Source organism: Saimiri boliviensis, chromosome 5, assembly GCF_048565385.1.
Source record: "Saimiri boliviensis isolate mSaiBol1 chromosome 5, mSaiBol1.pri, whole genome shotgun sequence".
Classification (NCBI taxonomy): Eukaryota; Metazoa; Chordata; class Mammalia; order Primates; family Cebidae; genus Saimiri; species Saimiri boliviensis.
This window is the reverse complement of record NC_133453.1, coordinates 44,222,862-44,239,990: the sequence shown is the minus strand read 5'-3', so window position 1 is coordinate 44,239,990 and position 17,129 is coordinate 44,222,862. Positions and strand designations below refer to the sequence as shown.

The following is a 17,129-nucleotide window of genomic DNA, read 5'->3' as shown; positions in this document are numbered from 1 at the left end:
GCTTCTACTGCTCCGAGGTACTGGAGTAGTCGAACAGAGCTACCCTATGTTGTTTCCTCTGATTCTCTCGAGTCTCAGCTTTGCCTCCTTCCGGTCAGATTCAGGAACCATGGTGGGTTTTTTTTTTTTTTTTTTTTGCCTCTTGAGCTACCTGAAATGGCCTGCAGATGGCAGCACTCTTGATTCGTTTCACCTCCACTGCTTTTATTAACGTAAGTCCTTGACTAGTCCTAGCAGACACAAAGGGAGACGACTTCTGGCTTACTCATGAGACTGGGTTCATTTTGGTTTAAGGGAAAGCCAAAAGTTTGGAATAAAGCTTAGTCAAGCTGAGAGTCTGTGTACTCTTTCTGTACTTCTAATCCTAATAACATCTCGGAGGGCCTTGAAAACCCTTCAAAATCCACCTCTGCCTGTTAGCCTCTAAAGCGCCCCCAGCTCCACTTTCTGCTTCCTGTTAACGTTCCACTTCAGCTGTTTCAGTGGACCTGCTTCTTCTCTATTTTGTTGGTCAGATGTAGATGGGGCTGATCTCCTTTCTTCTGGGATCCTCCTAAGAACTCCGCTCGATTTTCCAGGATCTTCCTTACTTTTCTAAACACAATCCAACTTTATTGTGAAGTTTCATGTTGGCCATAAGGGGGAAAACTGATAAACTTGATGATACTAAAATCTAAAACTTGAGTCTTAAAATATACCACAAATAAAATGAAAAGTGACAAAGGCCGAAATATTAGAACAATAATGCCTATGATTCGATAAGAAATATGACCCAATTTTTTAAGAATTGGCAGAGAATCTCAAAAGCATTCCAGATAAGAAAATCCAAAAGGTTTATAAATATATGAAAAGATAGATTTCAGCTTAACCAGTATGCAAATGAAACAACCATTTTTCACTTATCGGTCAGGACAAAAATGTGATGTTTGAAGCAAGCATGGGGAAACAGGTATCCCCACACAGTTGGTACAGCCATTTGGGAGGGCATCCTGGCAGCATGTACTGTATTCAAATGCATGTACCCTGTGAACCAGGAATTATGGCTATGTACACAGCAAGGCACGCAGGTTTTTTATTTCTTCTCTGGAGAGGCTTTGTTTCCTACAGGTCCTATGCATTATAGGAGGAAAACTTTAGACCTTTTTGTGTGAATCTTCTGCAAGACAAACAGAGCTTGATATTGTTAATATTGACTGACTCTTGCAGCAGAACTTCATTGTGTTAATGCCTTAACGTCTCCTTTCTCTCAGACTTACCAAAGAGACCCTCTAGGAAAAGAATGGGGATAGTAAGAGAAAAGATACTGAGGAGAGGGGAAGAAAACCTATTTTGTTATTTAGCAGCTGAAATTATCAAGACATTTTTGGCCTTTAAAAATGTCCTAGAGAGAATGTGATTTGTTTTTCACTCATTCTAAAGCTGGCTTTAGTCTGCGACTTGAAGGTAATGCTTTTCAACCTTTTTTGTTTCATGGCACACAGAATAAACAGCACTATATGTAAGGTGTGCTTAGATGAATGGCAAAGGCTGCTCTGGGATTTACTGGCTTCCCCAAGGCCTGACAGGTGACCACACTTGCTCCCAGCACAAAGTTGGAGCACTTGGTTTTTTGGCATGGTAGTGCACGCCTTTAGTACTAGCTACTTGGGAAGCTGAGGTGGGAGGATTACCTAAGCCGAGGAGGATGAGGCTGCATTGAGCTGTGATTGCACCACTGCATTCCAGCCTGGGTGACAGAGCAAGACTCCATCTCTTAAAAAAAAAAAAAAAAGAAGAAGAAGCAGCTTTGCATCCTTGGAAATAGTTGTAACAGAATTGACTTCTGCTTGTCCTCTTTTATGTAGTTTTAGGTCACTGGGCCGGAAGTATCTGGTTATTGGCTTTCTCTTTCTCCTCTACACTTGCCTGAACTCCCTGAATATAAACACCTGACTCTACTAAAATGCCAAGTGTTCCTACTAACTCTCAGTTTTCACATTAGTGTACTTACCCTGAACTGCAAACAGGATAAATTTGGGGTATGATCTTTGGGGTTGTGATTAGACTTTTCATGCTTGATATGGTCACCTTGATACCTGCTAGACTTGTTTAGGTTAAAGCTGAAAAGTGGGCAGGAAGAAACACATACTAGGTCCAGCTGCTCTTCATGGGAGTCATGCAGACAGAGCTTTGGGATTTGATTGCTCAAATGTGAAGGGCGAGACTGAAGTTATTTCTATTATGTTAAAAGTTAGACATAATATATTAAGACAATTAAATTTTACAAAGTACAATCCTAAATTTCTAGAAATGTACTGCCATCTACTGCATATAAAAAATCATTGCAGGATATATCCCTCCCACTGGATTTATCTATTTATTTATTTTTGTTTTTAATTTTTTTGAGCCAAAGTTTCACTCTTACTGCCCAGGCTGGAGTGCAATGGCACAATCTTGGTTCCCCACAATCTCTGCTTCCCAGGTTCAAGCAATTCTCCTGCCTCGGCCTCCTGAGTAGCTGGGATTACAGGTATGTGCCAGCATGCCTGGCTAATTTTGTATTTTTACTAAAGATGGGGTTTCTCCATGTTGGTCAGGCTGATCTCAAACTCCCAACCTCAGGTGATCTGCCCACCTCAGCCTCCCAAAGTGCTGGGATTATCGGCGTGAGCTACCATGCCTGACTAGAATCATTTATAATCAAGCAGTTGCACACATTGAAATATACATGAATTTGTAAGATATGGTAACTGCCATAAAGAATTCATTTCGACTCTTATAATCTTTAATTTTCTTATCTGAAATGTTCTCATCTCAGTTTTCCGTTTTGCCTCTTTAAATTCTATTTTCATCTTTTCATTGAATTAACTTTTGCAGTTACATTTTAAATCTCATAATGCTTAATACTTTGAATTCCTTCCTTTTAATAGCATCTTGTTTCATGTGTATATTTTCTTATCTGGGGATATGAATTGCATTTTGTTTTTCTACTTCCTGCACGAATTCTATTTCCTTTATGTTCCTTCCTCCCCTCCCATTGTTTATATGTCTCTTTCCCACCCCTGAAGTGTTCCTCAGCAGTCAGATGATTGTCAGCCGTCCACCTTGCTAGCAAGGTGCCAGCAAGCTGACAACAGTGGAAGGGGTTTGTTCGTAGGCAGCCTTCTCTGGCCAGGATGGGCTGCTGTTTCATTGCGAACCCTCAAACTGCCAGTATATGTAAGTATTTTTTTTTTGTATACGAGTTCTCAGAAAGGAACCCTTTAACTTCCTGCTTAGAGAATGTTAAATTGATCCCGGTTTTTTAGGAACTAAGAAGGAAGCTGGGCATCTTGCTGCTCAGTGTGTAGACTTCGACTTAATCCTCTGCTTTCAGTATAACACTGTGGTCTTCATCTCTGCCCGGTATTCCCAAATCCAGAGGTCCTGATTCAACAACTCCAGAAAATAGACCAGTGTTCCATGGGTGAGTGGGGATGTAGTTTCCCGCTCTAGGTGAAAAGGGTAAGTAGGAGGGTCTCACTGCGGCTTAACAGGCTTTCCACTGCTCTCATTTTTGACCACACTTCCCCTGCCTTTGGAAGCACCTGATATACGAGCTTTAAGGTCTTGAATCGGCTTGCTTCTGCCCCTCTCCCCACCTCCTCCTGTGGGCACTTCGCTTTTATTTTTCTGGAGTTTATTCAGTTACCAATTGCCCATTTGCTTCCTAGTTTCTAAAAATTATTTTGTCATCTCCCTGTGATTTCTTCTCTTACCCTTTTTGGCCTTGAGTTTATACTGTTTTCATTTGCGTGTTTTGTTGGTTTTTGGATTTTGCAAGTAAAGTAACTGTGTTACTTTGAGATGGAGCCAGGGACCCCTCTTAGGGGCCTGCAGCCTCTCCCCCCACTAAACAGAATTTTAAAAATCTTGAGTTCCTTAAAAAAAAAATTCCAGACACCTAACTAGCTCTAAAAAATAACTTAAACAAAAAGATGATAACTTAATAGCCTAAAAAATTAGTCACTGTATGTTTGGTCTCTATAAAAACTAAAAAGAGCATCTTATAACATGTCCCTAAGTTGTTTTTCAAAAGCCCAGACCTGCCACCAAATGGATCCACTGACACATAGACCTCTAATAAGGGGGAACTGAAGATTATACTGCCATTCCTTGTTCTGAATTTCTTCCTGAGGGCCTAAAAAAGTCACACCCATGTGCCAGGGCTAACATTCTTTTCTGATGACCCCAAAATTTTAAGTAAACTTCTCTTCCTTAACCAATTACAAACCAAAGAAGTCTTTAATCTACCTGTTACATCTAAGGCTCTGCTTCAAGATATCCCGCTCTTTTAGGCCAAACCAATGTATCATGGAACCACCATGTATTAATTTACAATTTTGCCTGTAACTCCTACCTTCCTAAAATGTACCCCTGCCTTTAAAAACCCTTCCTTACAAGCCATTGGAGAAGTCAGGTACTAAGTATAACCCTCCCAATTCTCCTTGCTTCAAGGTGCCTACAAATAAATGCCCTCCTTTCTCCTGCTGGAGATGTTTGGCCTGGTGGAGATGTTTGGCCTTACTATGCCAGGCAAGCAGACTCCAGTTCAGTTTAATAACATTTTTGAGATTTTTCATTAACTCATTAGTATTGGTATGGGTATGTATTATAAGTTCTGGTTTCCTTACATGCAAGTGTGACCACTCCTTATATTTTCATCTAAGTCATTAATGTTAATGAACACAGAGGCATGTCATTTGCAGTTTCTCTCCAGTTGACATCAATCTGTCAACATGTATTCTTTGAGTTTGGTCATTCTGCCAGTTGAAAAACCAGCCACTTTCCCATTCAATCTGCAAGCGTATTGCAGCAGGCTTCCTCACAGACTGCTGAAACCTAGATACATAAAAACTAAGGTAGTCCTCAGAGCCACCAGTCTACCAAGTAAAAAGAGTACATCTCCTAAATGATTGAAGTGGATGTTATTATACAATCAAGGATAGCTTATAGAATGACTCCAAGGTTGAGAAGGCAGCTAGCCTTTTTGCTTGGAAAAAAGAGTAAGTACCCTATGGAACATCATTTCTCCTAAGGGCACACAGGCAGCTGGAATCATGCCAGGAATAACATGCCCAAGTGGTTTCCAGAATCCACCTTTTGCCCACTTTAAAAAATCAGTTCATTTGATTATTTTCTTCTGAGAATGCCTCAACAATTATAATTTGCAATTTCATAGCATAGCAATGACTATGGGGACTACGGGCCTGGAGGTGAAATTCATTTCTAGTCCCTCCTTTACTCATATCCTCACCTACAATCTTGCAATTTCCAAGCATAGCCATGAGTTTGGGGACTATGGACCTGGAGATGCAGTTCTAGTCCCGCCTTACCCATATACTCACCCACTATCTTGGGCATTAACCCCTTTCTACCCTGTTCAGTATTATGTTCGAGTGGACGTTCTTTCAATCTTAACTATAGTATTATAATACTGTTAGCTTTACTACACCACAGCAGGAACATTCCTACTGTTCTTGCTCTGAACAGTTTTGAAAAGCCTTTTTATTGTGGATTAGACTTTGTGACACTGCTTATAATTCAGCAACAAATTTTCATATTCATTCCTGTTTATGTTCTTAGCTAGAAAGCAGTAATGCTAAACTAAAAGGACGATGGAATGGTAGTGAATCAGTTCTAATGTTTTGTGTGTGCATCTAACAGAAAAACCCAAGCTGTTGTAAATATTAAAGTGGATGCTATGACAGAATCAAGGATATCTCCTAGAATGAATCCAAAGGTAAGAAGGCAGCTGGCCTTAGGATAGAAGTGAAAACTGGAAATCTCTGGAGCTTCTGAGAGAATTATCTCCTTTGCTCATCTTTACTTCTTGTAATGCATACACCTCACTTATTTTTTTTAACAGAATGAGTTAACTGCTAGTTGGCCCCATTGTTCTGAAGTTTTGGCCCCAGATGAAGGCTTTATTTCAATTCTGAAATTCCCAGGGAAAAAGGGAAGAAACTCGGTTGGCTCAGGAGCAGACTCCCTCCTCGATCAACTGTGATCATGCAGGAGCAACGGAATCTCAGTGCATACAACAGTTATCAGGATCCCACTGCTAAGGTGAGGATGGCAGGTAAGGGAATGAATATGAGCTTTTCAAGAGACACTCCAAAAGATGTTTTCTACAGGGGCTTTGATGGGCTGAAAGCCTAGAAGGCAGAAACACTGCCAGTTTTTTTCTTTCTCAAATGAACTTATGTTCAACATTTGTTGTTAATCTGAGCTACAGCAACTAATGTTCTTCTGAAGGAAAATCTCTGATCAAGGAGTAGCTTGCTAGTGATCGTGAACATGCTATTTAACCTTAGATACAAGGTGCTGATGACAATATGAATAATAACACCTACCTTGCAGTTCCCTGAATCAGAGATAACATATCCAAAGTGTTTAGCACTGTACTTAGCATACAGTAGCAGAGTTAAAAACTCACCAAATGGTAGCTATGATTTCAAAAGCTAAACAAACATATGCAATATCACTTTTTTTTTTCTTAGAGTTATTATTTCCTCTAAGGCCATTTACCAGACACTGAAGTCATAGTCCAGTGAGCTAATTTGAGAAACTCAGAGCACAGAATGCTCAGTTCCACAGAATTCCAACACACAAGTCTAACTTATTACTGTATCACAGCTAGCTCTACCATGACCTGTAAATGGCAGGAAGTAAAAAAATAAAAATAAAAATAAAAAGCATGTGAAACAACCTTAATTATAAAAATAAAATGTATTTTAAATTTTATACAATATATTTACTATTACATACAAATTCTGCTTCTCAACTGGAAAGTTTTTTGTACAGTAGAAACAGTCTGTCCCCATTTTATTTCTTTGATCCTAAGCCTCTACTTGTTCCCCTCCCACAATTGGGCTGGGTCTTACAACCCATATGCACATTAATTACAGCATTTATTTTTCCCTAAAAAGCTGTTATTAAGCTAACGGTGTATCTGAAAAGTATTGTTAACTTAAATTCAAAAACATATAATAGCTGAGATGAGTAAAAGGTTTCAATGTCTTTTTTTACTTTATCAGCATTATGTCCTTTATTCCATATGTACTACATGCCCAGTCTTTTACATTCCTTGTGATCTTGAAATGGAAACTATGTCCTGTTAATGAACATGCTCCTCTGTTTTTTCATCAGAAAGCCACAAATTAGATAAAGCATTTTGTTATTTGCCTTGGAGCAGTATGTTTCAAATTAAGCCCAGCCTCCCAGGTTTCATAGTTTAGGTAGCTAAGATACATGCAGGAGAAAAGTAAAAAAACTATTTGTCTTTCTACCTACCACATAACTATTTTAAATAATTTTCTTAGGTACTTAGTTATCATGGTCATGACATCATAAAGAGTCCTAATTTGTCTTTAATAAACAACCCCTATTTACATGTATTTGAAAAACTGCTTCGTGATACTGACGAGCTCTAGTATTAAATACAAAGATGAATAAATGGTGTGAGTGCAAAAGAGTGTATTCAACTCCAAGCTGACTCAAAGGCTTATACATCCATTTCAGCACTGGGAACAATTTCACTATAGAATGCAAAAAGAAAATGAGAGAACAATATACAAATTTTTGTGGGATGATAATTTTGCATAGATATCACAAGATCATTATCACCTATTAAAAATACACACACTGTTAGGTAATTCTGAAATTGTTTCCATTTTGGAGATGGCAGAAGATACTAGTCCTCACATAGCAGCTGCCAGTGCTCCGTTCTCATGTGCTTTATATAGTACAATAGGTATACAAAAGCCTCTGAGCCATTCCAGTATTCCCACTGCTCTGGTAAATGAGAGACAAGTTGTAGGCAATATCTCTTCGCAAGTCTAACTGGTCAACTTCCATACCCTAAGGAGAAAGAGATACATTTATGTTTAATATTTCCAACTGTCGACCAGGACAATTTTATGGCAAATTAATAGTTTTATAAGGGTAAATTTTCAAAAGCTATGAAAGCTCATATACTAAATAAATTTATAAAACTATGCATATTCCTTGGACGTATCATCAAATATTTTAACTGTCTAAGCAGTAAAGTCTCACCCACAAGCTACAGCAGAATAAACTCCAGATGAATTTAGGATTTAAGAGTAAAAAACAATGAAACCATAAAAGAAAAAAAAATGGGGTAGTATAATCTTGGTTAGGCAAGGCCCTTTTTCTAATAGCAAATGACCGGATGGGAAAACAATACCTATGCTATATATGGAAAGGTATGTAAAACATAGGGTTAGGAGGGATAAACCAAATTTGCTATAAAGATTACCTCACGGGTATTATAGTTTTTCCCACATAAATAACAAACCAGTGAATTCAATGGAATAGATTAGACCTATGTTTCTAATCTTTCTCAATACAAAAACTTTGGGTCAACTGAAAGAAAATCTGCAACAACTAAATATGATACCTATGAAGCTCAAGTATAAGCTGTAACAATAGTTATGAAATAACACTATATAAATATAAACAACTTTTAATAAACCTGTTAGGTGTATTTGAAAAACTGCTTCAAGTAATATTGACAGGGCTATAGTATTAAATGCAAAGATGAGTAAGTGGTGTGAGTAAAAAATACTGTTTTTATACATATAAAAATATAAATATATATGAATATGCATATACACATATTTATACATATATATATATGTATGTATAAATTGTGTATGAAATGCATATATATGTGTGGGTCAAGATGGCCAGGGGGAGACCTATGTTAATTTAATCTAAATAATTATAGCTTGCTTGGCTCTGAGTACACTGAAGTTTATACACTGAACTAAACTATATTATTGGTGCAGTTAATTAGAAATCAAGCGGCAACAGGAGGCCTAAGGTAAAGACCATCCGAGAGCTCAGTAACACCGGGGAACACCTCAGGGTGGTTGCAGAGCTGGCAATACTGCTCTGGTCCCATGAATGCCTTCAACATGGAGACTGCAGGGATCTTATAAAGAGGGCTTATGCAAAGATCTCTGAGAAGGGAGGCCGCCTCTGCTCACAAGATCTGGGAGGGTCTTTGCAGATGGGCACTGGCAAGGAGGAAAAAGCCTTACAGGGCGCAGAGACCACGGAACACTTCAGGCTCTGCCTAGGCTCTCAGAACATGGAGTGATTTTAATCGCTGTTATGTCCCCAGTGCTCAGGAGATAAAAGCCCCTTGATACACTGAGTGTGGTCAGACCCCTCATCCATTATACTTCTGATGTAGCCGCACCCTGATAACAATCCGTGATAAACTCAGAGTACTAGTTTAGCACGTCTTAGAAAGGATCTCAAATGCTCTCCCCGCCCAGCTATCTTACCTACCCCTTCACCCTCCCCTTCCATGCCCTTGAGATCAGTGAGATTATACACATAATAAAAGTGTTTGCAGCCCAGAGCTCGGGGCCAACGTGTTTCCCATGTTGTGTTGGTCCCGTGGACCCATGCTGTACATTCTATTCTTGTGTGTCTGTCTTTATTTCCTTTTCTCAATCCTTTGTCACCTTCGGGACTGAGGGCACCCACGAATGGGTAAATACATACTATTTATTATATGTATTTCATACTTATATGTTGGGGCTGGTTCCTGACATATATGTATAAAATACGTATATAAATAGTATATATTTTAGACATTTATATAAAACAGCATCATTATAAAAATATATATTCATTTGTTTAAACTGAGTAACAGTAATAGAAAACAAATGTGAGTGAATATAGGGATTAAGAGTTTTAAAAGTTTTTTCTAATACAGTGCCGTGTTAAAATACATTTAAAACTTAACATATTTCTGGTCAAGTCATAAGGCTCAGATATCAAAGATCTACCTGTTACTGAAAAGAATTATGTAAATGTACTGAATAGGAGAAAATACATTTTAATATACAAGCTATAATTTACTGTCTGGACTTAGCTAACTCCACTTATCTTCAGACAGATGAAATGAAGTGTCTCAGTTTTAAAAATGTACAATACCTCTACCACAAGTGGAGGGAGCTCCAGGGCCTTCTGATAATAGTGGATTGCAAGATGAATCAGCCCCAACTGATGAAGACCACGGCCCAAATTGTAGAATGATTCCTGGCAGGGCCCACGTAAACTGAGGTATCGATTAAGAAAGGAAAAGCCCTAAATAAAAAGAAAAAGATAAATAATTCAATACTTAACTGATTTAACAACTGTGTACTAGACCACTGTATAAGCAGGTGCTGAAAATACAAACATTTATTAAAAAACATATCTGCTTAATATCCTATTACTGTGTAGTATTACAGTATAGTTAGGTGTCAACATTATAACTCTTCTCAAGATGTAAGAATTTTTTTTAGCTAAGTATTCACAGAAAACAGCCAAATGTTACAACTAGCTACCAGAAATTCATAATCTACAAGTACACAATATTTTTAAAAAATAATTTCAAGTTGGCTTGTGCCATTTTAGGCCAATAAACTTTCTGATGTGAGATTCATGCCTAAAAGCTTGAACAAGATACAAAATAATGATAATTTACAAAGGTTTCCTCTCAGGAGCAAATTTACTTGAGTATACTTAATCTTTTAGGGTAAATTTTACCACCTCTTAACCCAAAAAACTGAATTTTTTTCCTTCTGAAAGCTTCTGACTCAAAGACTTCATGGAGAAACTATTTCAGAGCACAGCTGCAATGATGCTGGCTCCCTGTGGCTCAGAGTCCAAAAAGCAACTTGTTTTTTCACCTCTTCCCTATTCACTTTCCCTTTTAATAGAGCTTCAGCTTTTATCATCCACTGAAATTACAAAGGTCCAAGAGTCCTAATTAAGTAATCAAATATATTACCAGATAATTAAAAATAAATCAACTATTTATGATATATAATATAAAATATAATTATTCTCTAGATGATCTGCTATATAAGTGGTCACAAATTTTCCTTTATAAATAGGTAAATAATAAAAATGAATTATTTTGAATGAATGCATTTTAGGGGTAGCAGTACTCATGTTCAGTATACAAATCATACTTTCTGCATAATAAAAGAAACTATTTGTGTGACTATGACCTCTATTCCACTGAAACACAGTACCAGCAGATTATTCGACTATTAATCACAGAGAAATACCAAGTCTTCATATTTTAAAATGACAAATGTAAAGATAAAATATGAGGGAACAGGAATAGTAATCTCAGATGAACTGTTGTAATGCAGTGAACTTGTAGGTCTTCTAACACACTAATGGAATTACTTGCCTTTAAGAAATTTTTAACAAATTTAAGAAGATAATCTCCTTGACAGCTGAAATAATATTTAGTGATTTTAAAAACTAGACAGTGTGGGCAGCCACTTTATTTTATAGGTACTATGAATTACCAAGTTAAAAAGCTGCTAAAATAGTGACAAAAGCACATCTTTTTTTTTTGAGATGCAGTCTTGCTCTGTTGCCCAGGAGCACAGTGGCGTGATCTTGGCTCACTGCAACCTCCACCTCCTGGGTTCAAGCAATTCTCCTGCTTCAGCCTCCTGAGCTTGGATTACAGGCCCATGCCACCATGCCTGGCTCATTTTTGTGTTTTTAGTGGAAACGGGGGTTTCACCCTTTTGGCCAGGCTGGTCTCATACTCCTGACCTCAAGTGATCCACCCGCCATGGCCACCCAAAGTGCTGAGATTACAGGAGAAAACCACCACGACTGGCCAAAAATTATGTTATATTGCAAACATTTAAACCATCACTAAAGGGCCCAATGTACTCACTATCTATCTAATATTAAATAAAGGTAGACATAAGGAAATGAATGATTTTCCTTTTAATACAACATAAAGGTAAGAAAGATAAACCATAAAAAAAATTTTTTTAGGTAGTATAATACAAAACTAACTATAGTCCCAGAGCAGGAAGAAAGAAAAATAAATAAGAGAAATTAAAACAATTTCAGGAATGATGTTATTTACAATAAAATCTACTTCTCAGAAACTTTATGGAAAATGTTTAACATACACAAGAGATGAGTCCAATGAACTTCCATATACTCATTACCTCTTGTTTCATCTCTGCCTCCAACCATTTGAAGGCTGCTATTTAACTATAAAAGTAATTTGAAATTTAGCTTCCATATTACATGACTGTTTGTCTCACCAGGGCAAAAAAACTGCATGTTTTACATATTTAATGAGTTAATCTATAAAATGTTCTCATCAATTTTTACCAGAATTTCATGAAGGCAAGAAATTCTGCCTGTGTACTCACTCACTGCTGTGTCCCCCCAGTTCCTAGCACACAATGAGCGCTCAATCCGTTTACTTTATACGCAAGCCTACATTACTTAATATAGCAAACAGTATCCATTAAGGAAGAAAAAGAAGCTTTGAGGAAAAGGTAGAATATAGAAAAAGGAAAAATTTACAAATTTTTGTTTTTCAGGATTTTAAAATTTTCAAATATACAACAGTATAGAGACCATTTCAGTGAACCCCATACCTAGTTTCAACTATTAATATTATTACCATTTTAATGTAGGCTTTATTTTAATCATTTTACTTTAAAAGAAACACAAAGCCCCTTACTAGACCCTGCTACTCCATTCAAGTCAACGTTTTCTTTCCTTTCTCACCTACGATTTAATAAAAGACATGCCTATACTATAGCATATTTTAGAAACATCAAACATATAAAAATGAAATCACAGAAACAAAAGTGCTCAAGGCAGAGTAGTGAACAAGACAGACAGGGTATCTGACCTCTTGGACTTTGTGCCTTCATTAGAGGAGACAAGCTATTTAAAAAGCAAACAAGGGGACTTCCAGCAAGATGGCCAAATAGGAACAGCCCCAGTCTACAACTCACAGAGAGATTGACGCAAAAGGTGGGTGATTTCTGCATTTCCAACTGTGGTACCTGGTTCATCTCATTGGGACAGGTTGGGCAGTGGGTGCAACCCTTAGAGGGCAAGCTGAAGCAGGGTGGGGTATTGCCTCACCTGAGAAGTGCAGGGGGTCAGGGAACTTCCTCTCATAGCTGAGGGAAGCCATTAGGGACTGTACCGTGCACTCCTGCCCAGATACTGTGCTTTCCCCATGATTGTTGCAACCCACAGACCAGGAGATTCCCTCCCGTGCCTACACCACCAGGGCCCTGGGTTTTAAGCACAAAACTGGGAAGCCATTTGGGCAGACACCGAGCTGGCTACAGGATTTTTTTCTTCATACCCCAGTGGCACCTAGATGCCAATAAGACAGAGCAGTTTACTCTCCTGGAAAGGGGGCTGAAGCCAGGGAGCCAAGTGGTCTGGCTTGGCAGGTCCCACCCCCACAGAGCCCTGCAAGCTAAGATCCACTGGCTTGAAATTCTCGCTGCCAGCAAAGCAGTCTGAGCTCCACCTGGGATGCCTGAGCTTCATGAGGGCAGGGGCGTCTGCCATTGCTAAGGCTGGAGTAGGCAATTTTCCCCTTACAGTGTAAACAAAGCTGCAGGGAAGTTCCAACTGAGCCTAACACAGCTCAGCAAGGCCACTTCAGCCAGACTGCCTCTCGTCTCTGGGAACAGCATCTCTGAAAAAGAGGCAGCAGCCCCAGTCAGGGACTTATAGATAAAACCCCCATCTCCCTGGGACAGAGCACCTGGGGGAAGGGGCAGTTGCAGGCACAGCTTCAGCAGACTTAAACATCCCTGCCTGATAGCTCTGCAGAAAGCAGTGGATCTCACAGCACAGCATATGAGCTCTGCTAAGGGACAGACTGCCTCCTCAAGTGGGTTCCTGACTCCCGTGTATCCTAACTAGGAGACACCTCCCAGTACAGGCCAACAGACACCTCAAATAGGAGAGCTCTGGCTAGCATCTGGTGGATGCCCCTCTAGAACAAAGCTTCCAGAGGAAGGAACAGGCAGCAACCTGCTGTCCTGCAGCCTCCACCAGTGATACCCAGGCAAACAGGGTCTACAGTGGACCTCCAGAAAACTCCAGCAGACCTGCAACAGAGGGGCCTGTTAGAAGGAAAACTAACAAACAGAAAGGAATAGTAGCAACATCAACAAAAACAACGTCCACTCGGAGACCTCATCCAAAGGTCACCAACTTCAAAGACCAAAGGTAGATAAATCCACGAAGATGGGGAGAAACCAGCGCAAAAAGGCTGAAAATTCCAAAAACCAGAACACCTCTTCTCCTCCAAAGGATTACAACTCCTTGCCAGCAAGGGAACAAAATTGAATGGAGAATGAGTTTGACAATTGACAGAAGTAGGCTTCAGAAGGTGGGTAGTAACAAACTCCTCCGAGTTAAAGGAGCATGTTCTAACTCAATGCAAGTAAACTAAGAACCCTGAAAAAAGGTTAGACAAATTGCTAAGTGGAATAACCAGTTTAGAGAAGAACATAAATGACCTGATGGAGCTGAAAAATACAGCACGAGAACTTCGTGAAGCATATACAAGTATCAGTAGCCGAATTGATCATGCGGAAGAAAGGGTATCAGGGATTGAAGGTCAACTCAATGAAATAAAGTGAGAAGACAAGATAAAAGAGAGTGAAAAGAAATGAACAGATCCTCCAAGAAATATGGGACTATGTGAAAGAACCAAATCTACGTTTGATTGGTGTACCTGAAAGTGACTGGGAGAATGGAACCAAGTTGGAAAACACTCTTCAGGATGTTATCCGGGAAAACTTCCTCAACGTAGCAAAGCAGGCCAATATTTAAATTCAGAAAATACAGAGAACAAAGATACTCCTCAAGAAGAGCAACCCCAAGACACATAATTGTCAGATTCACTAACGTTGAAATGAAGGGAAAAAAATGTTAAGGGCAGCAAGACAAAAAGGTCAGGTTATTCACAAAGGGACACCCATCAGACTCACAGCAGACCTCCTGAGAGAAACCCTACAAGCCAGAAGAGAGTGGGGGCCAATATTTAACATTCTTAAAGAAAAGAATTTTCAATCCAGAATTTTATATCCAGCCAAACTAAGCTTCATAAGTGAAGGAGAAATAAAACCCTTTACAGACAAATGCTGAGAGATTTTGTCACCACCAGACCTGAATTACAAGAGCTCCTGAAAGAAGCACTAAATATGGAAAGAAACAACCAGTATGAGCCACTGCAAAAACATACCAAAATTGTAAAGACCATTGATGCTATGAAGAAACTGCATCAACTAATGGGCAAAATAACCAGCTAACTTCATAATGACAGGATCAAATTCACACATAACAATATTAACCTTAAATATAAATGGGCTAAATGTCCCAATTAAAAGACACAGACTGGCCAAGTGGATAAAGAATCAAGACCCGTCGGTGGGCTGTATTCAGGAGACCCATCTCACATGCAAAGACACACATAGGCTCAAAATAAAGGGATGGAGGAATATGTGCCAAGCAAATGGAAAGCAAAAAAAGCAGGGGTTGCAATCTTAGTCTCTGATAAAACAGACTTTAAACCAACAAAGATCAAAAGAGACAAAGAAGGGCACTATGTAACAGTAAAGGCAACAATGCAACAAGAAGAGCTAAGAATCCTAAGTATAGATACAACCAATACTGGAGCACCCAGATTCATAAAGCAAGTTCTTGGAGACCTACAAAGAGACGTTGACTCCCACACAGTTACAGTGGGAGGCTTAACACCCCACTGTCAATATTAGATCAGCAAGACAGAAAATTAACAAGGATATCCAGGACTTGAACTCAGCCCTGGCTCAAGCAGACCTAATAGACATCTACAGAATTTTCCACATGATATCAGCAAAATACATGTTTTTCTCAGCACCACATCACACTTATTCTAAAACTGACCACATAATTGGAAGTAAAACACTCCTCAGCAAATGCAAAAGAACAAAAATAACAGTCTCTCAGACCACAGTGCAATCAAATTAGAACTCAGAATTACAAAACCCACTCAAAACCACACAACTACATGGAAACTGAACAACCTGCTCCTGAATGACTACTGGGTAAATAATGAAATTAGGCACAAATAAAGATGTTCTTTGAAACCAATAAGAACAAAGACACAACATACCAGAATCTCTGGGACACATTTAAAGCAGTATGTGGAGGGAAATTTATAGCACTAAAAGCCCACAAGAGAAAGCAGAAAAGATCTAAAATCAACACCTAAACATCACAATTATAAAAGAACTACAGAAGCAAGAGCAAATAAATTCAAAAGCTAGCAGAAGACAAGAAATAACTAAGATCAGAGCAGAACTAAAGGGGACAGAGACACGAAAAACCCTTCAAAAAAAAAATCAACGAACCCAGGAGCTGGTTTTTTGAAAAGATCAACAAAATAGACCACTAGCCAGACAAAGAAGAAAAGAGAGAAGAATCAAATAGATGCAATAAAAAATGATAAAGGGGATATCACCACCAATCCCATAGAAATACAAACTGCCATCAGAGAATACTATGAACACCTCTATGCAAATAAACTAGAAACTCCAGAAGAAATTGATAAAATTCCTGGACACATACACCCTCCCAAGACTAAACAAGGCAGAAAAGGAGTCGAATTTCTGAGCAGACCAATAACAAGGTCTGAAATTAAGGCAGTAATTAATAGCCTACTACCCAAAGGAAGTCCAGGACTAGACAGATTCACTGCTGAGTTCTACCAAAGGCACAGAGAAGCTGGTACCATTCCTTCCGAAATGGTTCCAGACAACAGAAAAAGAAGGAATGAATCCTCCCTAACTCACTGTCTGAGAACAGCATCATCCTGATACCAAAACCTGACACAACAAAAAAAAAATTTCAGGCCCATATCCCTGATGAATGTCGATGTGAAAATCCTCAGTAAAATACTGGCAAACCGAATCCAGCCACACATCAAAAAGCTTATCTACCATGATCAAGTCGGTTTCATCCCTGGGATGCAAGGCTGGTTCAACATATGCAAATCAATAAATGTAATTCATCACATACATGATTATCTCAATAGATGCAGAAAAGGCCTTCAACAAAATTCAGCTGCCCTTCAGGACAGAAACTCAACAAGTAGGTACTGATGGAATGTATTTCAAAATAATAAAAAAGCTATTTATGAAAAACCCACAGCCAATATCATACTGAATGGGCAAAAACTGGAAGCATTCCCTTTAAAAACCAGGACAAGATAGGATGCCTTCTCTCAC

General features: G+C 38.8%; 1 protein-coding gene across 3 annotated transcripts in view; it reads right to left on the bottom strand.

The window, feature by feature from the left end:
- Positions 1 to 6,731: 6,731 nt before the first annotated feature.
- GTF3C3 (general transcription factor IIIC subunit 3) overlaps positions 6,732 to 17,129 on the bottom strand; it is a 42,832-nt gene continuing 32,434 nt past the window's right edge. For all 3 annotated transcript variants that reach the window (XM_039470003.2, XM_074399323.1, XM_074399322.1), the window contains exons 17-18: positions 9,994 to 10,146; positions 6,732 to 7,881 (exon numbers count right to left, since the gene is read on the bottom strand). In XM_039470003.2, coding sequence (XP_039325937.1) covers positions 7,759 to 7,881; positions 9,994 to 10,146 — 276 coding nt within the window. In that variant the 3' untranslated portion in view covers positions 6,732 to 7,758. The remainder of the gene's footprint in view (positions 7,882 to 9,993; positions 10,147 to 17,129) is intronic.